Raw genomic sequence first — 12,472 nt, forward strand, 5'->3', positions numbered from 1 at the left:
GTATTGATATCAAATAACCTTATCTTATGTTAAGTCATTTTCTATTTTTTAAATGGTCTGCTACTGCCAATGAAATGAATGCAGTAGAGTTAAAAATTGTATTTCCCCCCGTAAAATGTTGTGAATTTAAGACAAAGTACATTTTAAAATACTCATGTTAAATAAATCTTGAGTAGAGTTGAGTCCATGTGTTTATTTCCCTTCCTAAAAAGTCTTGAAAATATGAGGAAGAACTGACTTATTCACTTAGTTCAGTTAGCTGAAGATTATAGAAACATTTGCTAGGCCTTTAGAAATATTCTCTCCTCATGACCACTTTCTATCCCAACTCTAATATAAATATATGACTCGATAAAATCCCTACCCTTCATACTTATATATTTTTATTAGCTGTATTTCATTTAAAGACACTCATTGTATTCATACAGTACACAAAACTAGAACAGCTTGTAACAAATCTGATTTCATTCAACATTTACACGACACTATTATACATTAAAACGCACTTTGTAAACCACACAATATAGACCTGCAACCAAATCACAATTCACAAAAAAATATTTGTCGTTAAATGTATTAAATTGCACATGTAATTCTGACTGCATCTACAGAAATGCTACAGCAAACCTTCATAACACCCTGTAACAGCTCAACGTTTGTGTTTCATAAAGTGCATATAGAGTCACATCGGCGTCACTCTCACAATGGCTTTAAGAAAGGTCATTCTATGGAGACATTTTGATAATATAAATGTGTTGTTTAGGCTCACTCACCCATCAAAAAAGAAAAGAGTGTACAAATCTGTTCAAAACGGCAAGGCACTGAAACAGTGTTTGGCTTTCTTTCAGAATTCAATCAAAGCAATGGGCAAGGTCATGGCTAGAACAAATTACAAGTTGTTAAGCAATATAAAACGATTCTTTAGATTGTGACTCTTTTAATTACGACTGTTATAGTCTCCCTAAATATGATGTGGTGTAAAGACTGAGTTGCCTCTGGCTTGTTTTAACTTCTATGTTGATTTCATTTATAAATACTGTTCAAAGCCATTTTTTTTTACTGGTCCTTGAACCAAATATCAAAATGTTTTGGGAAGTAAAAAAAAATCGAGAACCTAAATCAACATTCTAAAAGACGATTCGCCATATTCCCTTATATATACAATAATATCATATTTGAAGGACAGTGAGATAAATGGTTGTAAATGAAGTAGTGTTAATCCTCTGCACTGAAAAAGCTTTTATTTTCCCGGATAGACTGAGTTACACAAAGCTCTGTTTACCTAATGACCCACACAGCTGCTGAGCAAGCGTCAACTCATTCACTTAAAGCAGCAAAGTGAGGGCGAGCAGGCAAAGCAAGGAAGCAATCAATTCTGTGTTTAGATGAGGCCCTCTTGTGGCAAAGTTGGGGACATTCAGCGTGCCGTTCAACATGAGGCAGGGGGTCATCGTGGCATTGCAGCACTCCAGGTGACAAGGAGGTGTTGTGGAGGTCTTGCATGGGGTTTGGGCTGAACAGTTGGTGGTGCAACCTGCGGTCCACTGTAGCGAGGTACCCACAGTCTCCTTTTTCAGCTGCAAAAGCAACAGTGAGTGAGATAGAACAGTTACCGACCTGCAAGTGGTTAGTAAAAGCTAAATATGATATTCCATGTTGTAGGAAGCCTTTCTCAGTCAGGCTATTCTTATGCTTTTTAAATAATAAAGTGCAGAGAACAAGTTAAGAAACCTTAGTGAAAGTACAGAATTGGGTCTTTTTTTTTTGCTCATCAATGACAGGAGTCAAAATAAATGTTTTTGATTTTAAAAAAGTGAGACAACTTTCATAAATCAATAAAAACAAATGAGTAGGACTAAAAACCCATGTATGTCACAGAATAGTGTTTTAGAATAGGGAGTTACAACTAGAAATGTATAGAATCTGCTGCTTGTGCAAACTTTCAATTTATTTCCAATTTGTGGTAGCTTTACACTTTGCTAAAATGACAAATTATTAGTCTGACTTATGGCTCAGAGTGTTCTGATACAAAAAGTGACCATGCATGGGGGTTAATGACTGCGTAGATGTAATGAACAATGAAAAAGAAAGCAGGTATATAAAAAAGTGCACCTGGTCTCCAAAGGTTTATACATTTTAATCATTCGTATATGTTGATATTAATGTTGTTAGAACTGTATTGTGTTGTCAGCCGAAATGTACATGACATTTTTGTTAAGTTTTCATATTTTGTTTACAGCAGTTCTCACCTGACAGTGTGGCTCTGAAGAGGAGCACGTTTGTAGGTTTTTGAAAGTTTTGTAGCAGTCTGTACCTGTGCATTTACCCTGACTGCATTTGTTTCCCTGAAGAAAAAAAAACACACACACACAAAGGAAGGATGACATGTAACTTACATCAGAGCTGACTTACACATAGGCAAATTATTATTCCATCACAATATCAAATCATTTGAAGGTTATCGTGACCACTGAGAAATGGTTCAAAGTCAACATTGTATACAGAATAGATACAATTAATGGAGATTGACAGCAGCAGTTAGACAAAAGCCAGCACAGACTCACACATGCATCTTTTCATCCTTACTTTGTTTGCTGTTGTTTGGGGCCTGGCTGTGGTCGTAACCATTGGTGTTGCCTTCTGTGTGGTTGTCATTGCTGAAGTCAAACAACAGAAAAGTCAAATGTCGAAAAACGTGCAAACCGAAGACTAAATGTGCATTTCTATAAACAGTTACGAGAGCTGTGAAAAGATTTGTAAGAGGAGTCTGTTCACCTGGGGTTGTGGTCATCATCATGGATGCAAAAGTGCCATTGAGACAGCCTGTGGAGTTGCAGCAGCTCACAGTACAGTTAGTCTGCGAGGAGTTGAAGCAGCTGTAAGAGCAGGAGGCGCTGCAGCCGACAGTGTAGTACATGTCCGTCTGCCTTATCAGCTGATCATTCGCAGAAAGACACATACGAATAAATGTAATTGCATTGTACAAAATGTGATGATTTAAGAGAATTATTGTTTCATGAAATAGTTTGTCAAAAACCTGAAATATTGGCGTGGGCAGATGTGCAAAAACCGGAATGGCTATTTAAGTTTGATGTATGCTAATGTGCTTGCTAATTTTGTCTTAAAAGCTTGGAAAAGAAAGACAAGATATTTTGTTTAATTAGGGTTTGTCTTTCTTTTTGTTGCCAGACAATGAATAGACCTACTATGCACTCTGATCCTGGAAGGTTTTAACTCATGGTGTCATCTAAGTCCATGCGGGGCATTTAAGTATGACACAATAATAAAATAAAAACTTCAATCCTTCAAACTGTAAATGACCTCATCACAAGACATTGCACTACACAACAAGATTAATCTACAGAAACACTTTTGAGCGTTTTATACATGTTCAAAGAGCTTTCCATACAAGCAGACATCAAAAGTCTGATATATAAGGATAGTAAGGCCTACTTGCAAATACCAATCATATAGATCACTAACACACTACAACATTTGGTTATTAGTCTGTGTATCTGTAACATGCTAATGTATGTATATGAACAATACACAGATTGCATATGAATTTAGAATCTATTGGACTGGGTCAAGATTTTTGGCGTCAGAGGTTTTGACATGAGTGGTTAACATTTGTTAATGTCTGCGGGCTCTGGTTCCAGAGGAAAAGGGATGGGAGAGGGACCAATCGGCCGTGTAGCAAACAGGGAAAACATTGCGTCTTTGAGTATTTAGAAAAGCGCTATATAAATCTAATTTATTATTATTATTATTATTATTATAGCCTACTAGCGTGGAAGTGTAACTAACAATGATATGGTAGAAGTGGTCTCTTACTTGATTTCAGGTGTAGCCTCTCAAAATTCTACTTACTAGCTGGACTATAAACATTGAGTTAAGCATGAAAAAACAGTCTGGCACCGATGAGCCGGCGATTATTTTTGGCCAAGTGCAGCTTCAACTTCACTCCCCTGAGCTGAATCTTATTAGGACTAAATCCATTGGCTCTGAGATGTTACCATGTAATACAGTTTTGCACATATATTATAGATTTTAGGAGTAAAACATTAAAACGTTGAGTTGGTTCAAAAGGTTTTGCTGTAGTCATTTGCCTTCTCTCACCTCGCAGCAGTAACCAGGAGTGCATGAAGTGGTGTTCTGACTCATGTACATGGAGTAGCAGTCTGAATAGTTACAGGCGAATGAGGGGCAGTTGATCTGTGTTTGAAGAGAGATTTCAAAAGATTGCACAAGAGAAAACAAGAGAATGGAATGGTAAATGCAAAGAAATATTCTTCCATCTAATAAGGTAGACTTGCCATGCCCATTGAAGAATTCGTACCAGATGTGCCACCTGCAGCAGAAAGACAGAAGGAAAGCCCAAAGAAGAAAATCATTTTATTTTATTTTCATGGGGGACAAAAAGTCTAAAAAGTAAGCTGAAACATGTTTTTATTTGTTGAACCAAACCATACCAATGGAGGTTGATGGCTGACTGGTGGGCATCATTGTGTTTGAGGATCCAGAGCCTGAAGTCATAGAGTTGGTTGAACTGGTCCAGCCTGACGCCATCATGGTAGTGCTGGACTGGGCCATGGTCATTGAACCAGCTGTAGAGGAGGCAGAATCGGTTCCTGAATTAGTAGCACTGATTGAACTAGAGGTGACAGGTGATGATGATGCAGAATTGGCAGAAGAAGTTTGGCTTGGGAGGGACTGTGTGGTGGATGCTGAGCCTGTTGAGGAGGCGGTGGTGGTGGGAGACTGGATGGAGGTGGATGCTGAGCCTACAGAGGAAATAGAGACTGTGTTGGTAGATTGTGAGTCTCTGGAGGTGCTTGTGGTTTGAGCGGACTGGGTGGTGGTGATCATTTTTGTACCTCCAGAGTTGGTAGGCTGATTGGTCGAGGCTGTTTGGCTTCCTGAGGATGTAGCTGCGGGGCTGGTGGTGGTGGACATCATAGCAGACGGGGCAGGCTTTGAGGTTGTGCCTCCAGAGGTCGTGTCTCCAGAGGTCATAGTGGTGGAAGGCATGGCGGTGGAGGCACCAGTGGAAGAAGTGGACATCATAACGGTGGAAGATTGGCCTGATACTAATACTGATGGAAGAAGTATTCCAAAAATGAGGAGGCGCAGAATACCATTGCAGCCTGGCATTGTGGGAAACACAAGAGGAACATGTATTATGAAACCCAAAAATGGGAATTTCATTACATTTAATTTTAACCAAATTGGGTATTTCTTAGTAAATAAGGGAATGCCATCTGCCTTGCATTGGTTAACATAAAAATAATTAATGGAATCATTTCCTGATAAATGTTACTTTTAGATTATACTCAAGTACCAGTGTGTCGCTTATGAGGGAATTTGGAGTCTAATACAAACACTTTACAGATTATGAATGAATTGCCATTACATTTTGAACAGAAATCCATGTTTCTCCCAGGATAAAGCCAACCGACTTCAACAATTTTCTCTTCCTCTAATGCAACCATGCCATTTTTGTGTCTTAGCTAAAGGTCTTCAAATTAAAACTGCAATGTGTTGCTTCTGAGTGAACAGGTAGACCAATATTCTTATCTTCAGCCACACTAGTGGCATGGCTCCAGTCAGAGATTGCAATGATGGTCAGCCTGATAAAGACAATGATATATATCGAATATTGGATTATTTGCCATTGAATTTTGCACTCAAGGTTTCAGACAATGCAAGTTAAGTTTGGTTATCCCAAGATTCTCAGAAAGTCAAGAAGAAGAAGAAATTCCAGCTGTGCTTGTAGTATGAAGACTTATTGTGAGACACTGCACTTTGCCTGGTTGCAGCCTTTAATACTGATTTATTTCTCTTACACGCCTGCCTGATGTTTATTTGTAAATGTATCTAGGTCTGGGAAGACCAACATACCAAATCGGCCTTTAAGATAAATAAAGTTGTCTGAGTCTGAGTCTCTAGCATCACAATGATGTTTACATTTCTGAATGCCTAGCTATTGGATTATCATGAATTCTGTGACAGATATTAAATTCTCCAAACACAATGAGCGCTTAAATCTTTGATGATCCCTCACCTTTTCTCTTGCAGGCCAGTGAAGCCCATGTGCAGCCCAGTATCAATGCCAACGTTTGTGACTCATGTATTCATGAGAGAGCTCCAGTATTTCATCTTTACTTTTGGGACACTGACAATGAAGTCCCAGAGTGTCAATGGTTCTGCTTTCATTTATTACTCACTTGTTATGTACTGCACTTTATGAAAGTTTCCACTGTGCACTGTGACCTACATTGTTAAAATATACAGGCTGATATATGTTGAATAAAAATGTTAATCACTGGGTGAAAAATAAAACAGGTGATTTCTGGTTTCAACCCTACAACAGCCAACTGGCCTGTTTAAATGTGTTTGAGAGAGACCTGAAGCAATAGCAAAGTCATCCTGCAAAAGAGAACAGCAAATTCCCAATATATAAATCTGACTGTGCTTAAACAGACCCAAATTTGTCTTAATGTTTTACTATAACAGTTAACTATAACCTCTGTCTACTTTGTACATATGACATATTTTGCCAGTCAGTCCACCCTCCAGTTGTTATTCCAATTAAAACCTTTTTTTCAATGTGGTCCCAGGCAAGCCAAAACGCGTCGGTCTAATTTGTTAATAAAGTTGATCTTCATACTACAAGTGTTGCTGGAGCTTTTTGGCAAAAAGAAGGAAATATGCTGTATATACTGTTAATCTTAGAGACGCAATAGAAATACTGTTGGGTTGGATTGGCAGGCGATGGAGGAAAAAAAAAGATGGAAAGTGATTTCAAATGAACAAAAACAGTCATACCGATTTCTTTTATCAAAGAGGTGGAGGCCATCATCACATTAGCAGAAACAGAGGGAGCTCTTTTTCCAGCCTGAGACAATTTCTAAAAATGACAAGAGGGAAAGACAAGAGTCAAACACAGTCACTGTTAATTAGACTGCAGACAGATGCTCTGTTTGTAATACCAACAAACATTAAATAGACCCAGAGAGAAATATCTCCGTGCATTTAAGTGGTGACAAAATACCTTTGTGATGGAAGTTGCTGCGGGCACAATTCAGAACAGTTTCAGAACTGGTCCCTGAATTACAGCTGTGCCCACTCATTGTAACACGCCTGGCAGTTCCTGTGATCTGTGAGAGTCATTTGAGGTCTCCTCTTTTTAACAATTCTCCAACTGTTCTGGTGAAACTGATCTCATAATTGTTTGGATGACTCACTCACTACAGAAGGTTGACACATTTTAGCTTTAAAGATGAAATTCGACCCTTCTTTGGATTTTTTTTTTTTTACTCTTTGTGAAAACTTTCTAAAGCAGGATAAGCAAATTTCCAGCAATGGTCACTCCCTAGTGAGGTCACTCGTACTAAAATAAGTCCTCTGAAGTGACCTAGGATTATATGACTAGTGTCTCTGTGTGCTGAGGGTCTATCAGCGCTCTCAATTAAAAAGTGTTTGTTCCTCGTTCAGTCCCCTTGGGAGGACCGCTGAGCAGCACAGGTTGTTTTTCCCCCTCTCCCTTGGATCCCAGCCCGGGGTCCTTTGGGCTCTACACCCTGGAAACTGAGTGACAACAGTAGCCATTTTGGGTTCCAGGTCAAAATGCAGAGTTTCTTTGGAAAAAATGGATTCCATAGAGAATATTTAATTCAATGGACAATAACATAAAAAAAAAAGTGTGAAATCATCGTAGTGCAAACTGCACATGTTCCTGTCGAGCCTGTTACCTAAACTCTCTATGAACATTTTGCATCATGTGGAACTGATGAGTCATGCTCAAGATTTAATTACAGGACTTGTGACATGATATGACACAGAACCCTTGACAACAACACCAGGTGTGAAAAAGGTAGAAATTTAAGAAAAGTTATTGTCTATTGATCTTTTAAAATCAATTTGATATGAATACACGGTGTCTATGTTTTGTGGATATGATACGAGAGTTATGTTTTGGGAATAAATGTGTAATCAGCCAACATAGGACCACCCTGAGTCTGACTTCTGACTGAAAAAGAGCTCAGTTCTAAGTTATATCTTTAAAGAGAAATAAGAAGAATGATCAGCCTGTTTGAAAATAGAAGAAATACTTGGCTTTACTTTTGATTAGGCCAATTTCAACATTCACTAAAACATCTGTTAGTGATGAACGACAGTCAGAGACCTATAACAGATACCAAAGCCTTTATCTGCCATATCATCCAGCCTACAATAGTACCTCTGTTAATGACCGACATCTTCCTCTGATTCTCCGTGCAATAATATTGAATCTCCATTTAGCTGAATTTACATCCTGCTATCAAAATCAAACGTTTGAAATCAGCAATGTTTCGACTAAAGTCCACTTACCTGTGCGGCTCTTCGTTGGGCTTTTTAGTCAGCTGTGGTTGAAGTGAATGAGCTCTCTCTGTCTGGCGTCCCCTTTCTCTAGTGCTCGCTGTCACCTCCCCCCATCCGCCTCCTACCCACAGCCCTGTAGTGACAACCTAATAAGTGGAAACTCTCACCTGCTCCGCTTTACCAGTGAGAGGAGGAGGAGGAGGAGGCTAAAAGCTGCTGTTGCTGGGTGCGTCTAAAAGATGCTGCAGAACTCCTGTGACAATCATTTTCAGAAAAATGGGTTTAGAGAGGAAAAATCAGAGCATTTCATCAATGCTGAGAACTATTAGTTTTTATGAATATCCCATTTTTACTGGTAAGAAATGTGATTTGGACCTGAATCTGGTCAACCCAAAAGAGATGATCAAATAACATGGTTATCATGAGCACAGTAATTCAGTAAAAGTGTACTGAATGTTCAAGAACTCCTAAAGTTTGTAAAACTATGCCAGATAAAATAATGAATAAAATTCTAACCTTTTTGACCCAGAGCTATCCACATATTCTTAAATACCATGCAAATGTGCATAAACTCTGTGTAAAAGAATGTATTACGTTAAAACTCACGACTTGTGTCGCTTTGATGAAAGCAAACTCAAACTGTGCACCCAGCAATCACAGGTTTACTAAAATAGCTCAGTGGATTAAGCCTTCGCTGGCCTATAAGAGCTCAGGTTGAGATTTCAGTGCGCTGTGGGGGCTGATTGTATAGGGAAACTCCTGGTTTCTGTTCAGCACAATGTGAAATCAGACCCCCTCTCGCTGCTGGCCATAAAGCCCCCGAAAGACTACAATTAGCTCTTTGTGGCCAAAAAGAACGTAGAATTCTTGGGCACAACACAAAAGGCACTTGCACAATTCAGGTGACAGAAGTCCTTCCTTTTTTTTTTTCTTTCTGTCCAAGCTGCCTAGAAATAAAATGAAACACAGTTTATCTGCTGGATATGGCTCATTTTAAGTTTTGCCAGTAAACACAAATTAAACGTTAGTTTCTAAAATTATAATCCTGGTAAATCAACCATGGCTTTAAACAGTGCCTACAATGAGATATTTTACTGACTTGTTGAACTCTCTAAAGACACAATGTAAGCTCTACATGTTAGGATAATACATAATAATGGTGTAAAGTATATGTACTATATAAGACTTGGTCTTCTCGTCTGGACATCTTTGCTTTCCCTGGAGGGGTGAATATTATATCAGGTGTAAAACAAAATCAAAAAGCAGCTGAGAGCTTTAATCAGAGTTTTAAAAAATGTCAATTGTGTCCTTTAACCAAACTGAGTGTTAAAAGAGTTATTAGTGCTGAATACCGGTTATGAAGAAAACCCTTTCCCAGTTTAACAGACGGGGACAATCTCCTTGTAAGTCCTTATCAACTGTTTCTGCTTCCTCACTTGTGAAGAGATATTACAATAACACAAAGAGGACATTTCATATTAACACCTACTTAGGCTGGTTACACACTACATGATTTTTGGCTCGACTTTTGCATAATAACTGGGGAAAGAATGAGGAACTAACTCATAGTTAACCAGTCATTAATGGGTAGATAGTGAGTTACTTGTCGTCCAATTCTATAGAGTATGATAAAACTTAATAGAGAACCAAGTGGGGCCTCATACTGGGTAGTAACTCAGTACTAAATCATTCATAAAACACATTTTATTTACTAAGCTTTTGATCAAGGTCCTGTGGGATCTCGTGTCAGTGGAATCGCCACTGTGAACTCTTTACTACAAACGGCATGTGTGTGGTCTCGCGGTCTGGCCGTATCATCTGTGCATTAGGAGGATTAGGTTAAAAATCAGTTGAAACCGTCCTGTTGTAGTGGTCAGCAACATTTTCTAAATTCGCCAAGTGTGTAGCCAGTTACTTACCGACTATGCAACCTTCCTTTTTTTTTTTTTTTTTTGGTTTAAATTATTTTTTTAAGCAAAAGTGAAAAAAAAAAACCCCGACAGGGAGCAGAGTGTGCTGTGCATGTCTCGACTTTCCTCTGATTTTTTTTTACAGATCCAGATGTGACATTGATTGCATTGAGGGTGATCCATTGGTCCTCTTTTCTGAGAAAGATCCCCTTGGGTCACATTTCTGGTTTTCATCACATATTCATGCCTTATATTTAGCACAGAGATGCCCTGTCTATTTTTGTCTCGTTTTCTTTAGGCAGCCAGTGGAGCTGAACACAGGTATACATGTTTCTTATCAATCACGTGTCTTAAAAGTTAAAGAAATACTGTAATCTCTTCATATACATGTGTGTGTGAATGGTTGGCAGTTAAGGGCTCACAGAATCTCTGCATCTTCTGATGGGTGTGAAGTTGCTTTTTTTTTTTAAATGAACTCTTTCAACACACACATTTAAGTATTATTTAAAGACAGGGTAAAATGTCCAAGTTTTGTAGAAACATTTCAAGCTATACATGTGCATACAGACACACGTATTCATAATGAACTAAACCTTGAAGTCAGTATTCTAAGCTTGTACATGTTGATGAAATTCATGGTCACAATACGAGACAGGTTATAGAGGAACCTTCTGATTTTCCTTTGGCGAGGAAATGTATGTTACAGAAATCAGTTACGCACAGGTGCATCACAGAATAGATGGAATAAACCGATAATATTAGAAAATCAAACTACTACTGTACACTGTAAGTAATGTGTGTTTACCAAACTAGAGTATGCATGAGATTGCAGAAGTATCTTCATGTTTATAGTCTCATCATTTGCATTTCAAAAAGTCCCTTACACTGACACTCTTGTCTATGAGTCCAAAACAATGAAAACATGTTTTCACATCACAAATAAGAGACTATAAAGTGCACATAACAGAGACATCCTTTTCATTACCTGAAGCTTGAATTCTTTATGACTGTTTGATTGTCTGTTTGTATATTTGTGTGAGGTCTTGAGACTGATTGCAGACATCAGATATATACAGCAAAGCCTGGACAGAAACTACACATGTAAAGGCTGAATTTCCACACCCATTTAATGGTTCCTGTATAGGCTCACGTTTCACTTAAATTCTCAGCTTTACTTTGAAACTAAAGACTTATGTTTTTCAAACTTGTTCTCCTGGGTGATACAATGATTGAAAGATAAAAAAAAAAATGTCCTTAGTAATCCTGTCTGTGGCCAGCAACTAACATAGGAAGGTGAAGTAAACAAGTTTCTTCACAATCAGTTCAATCAAGACAAAAGTTGATTTAAATCTCAGAACTTTGTGTATTCAAAACAGTACAATCGATGTTTGTTACAGACAGTCCAGAGTCCTAAGTGTGTGTACGCCTTTGTTTCAGCTCATCGGATCTTCTCAATAATGTGAAAAACCACATCATAAGAAACATTCTGTAAGACTTGGAATGAAATCATTTGCATCAGCTGAATGTTTTGTCTTGTAAATACTAAACCAACGAAAGAGGTCCTTTGGAGAATAAGAAAACAAATGGAGTCCTCCATCACAGCTTGTTACTGTCACAGATTGGGAAAACCAAGAGGAGGACCCAGATGCAGAATCAACAAAAATATTTAATCAAACAAAAACTCACTTCCAAAAATCCAAACAGGAGAAAACAAGGAGCCACAGATAAACCAACAACTGACACCGACAAACACATACAATGAACTCACACAAAAGCGAAGAAACACAGAGACTAAATAGATATGGGGTAATTAAACACAGATGAGACTAATAACACAGGTGAAGACAATGAGGGCAATCACAATGGAGGGAAACACACAGAGGAAGGAATGGACACAAGAAACACTGAGAGGAATGAATGGACACAAGAAACACTGAGGACAACTACAAAATAAATACATGAAACACTGAAGACACACAGAACTCAAGAATGAACCAAACCCACTAGAACATAGAGAAACACTAAACACTAAAAATACAAAACTAAATAATACCAAATCATGACAGTTACTGCTCTAAAAATGAAGAAAACATTTAAATTATTTGAAGCCATCAAACTGAAAATTGTCAAAGATTCCCCTCTAAAAAAGTTAACCAATCTGGCTATGATTGTTTAAAGCTCCAGTGAGAAGTTTTGAG

The 12,472-nt window shown here is 38.1% G+C and overlaps 1 protein-coding gene across 4 annotated transcripts; it reads right to left on the bottom strand.

Moving 5' to 3' along the window:
* Positions 1-173: 173 nt before the first annotated feature.
* Positions 174-8,526, bottom strand: LOC114921315 (uncharacterized). Of its 4 annotated transcripts, none has more exons than XM_065958161.1 (11): positions 8,374-8,444; positions 6,829-6,910; positions 5,414-5,630; positions 4,878-5,147; positions 4,473-4,802; positions 4,317-4,351; positions 4,120-4,215; positions 2,776-2,935; positions 2,587-2,657; positions 2,250-2,345; positions 174-1,577 (listed from the first exon to the last, which is right to left on the bottom strand). In XM_065958161.1, the coding sequence occupies exons 3-11, from the start codon at positions 5,490-5,492 to the stop codon at positions 1,326-1,328; spliced, it is 1,389 nt and encodes a 462-aa protein (XP_065814233.1). In that variant the 5' UTR covers positions 5,493-5,630; positions 6,829-6,910; positions 8,374-8,444; the 3' UTR covers positions 174-1,325. The 4 variants fall into 4 exon arrangements, with proteins under 4 accessions (XP_065814233.1, XP_065814235.1, XP_065814234.1 ...); XM_065958163.1 differs by having other exon boundaries at positions 175-1,577; positions 4,473-4,607; positions 8,374-8,443; XM_065958162.1 differs by having other exon boundaries at positions 175-1,577; positions 4,473-4,784; positions 8,374-8,442.
* Positions 8,527-12,472: the final 3,946 nt, after the last annotated feature.

This window comes from Labrus bergylta, chromosome 8 (assembly GCF_963930695.1).
Source record: "Labrus bergylta chromosome 8, fLabBer1.1, whole genome shotgun sequence".
Taxonomy (NCBI): domain Eukaryota; kingdom Metazoa; phylum Chordata; class Actinopteri; order Labriformes; family Labridae; genus Labrus; species Labrus bergylta.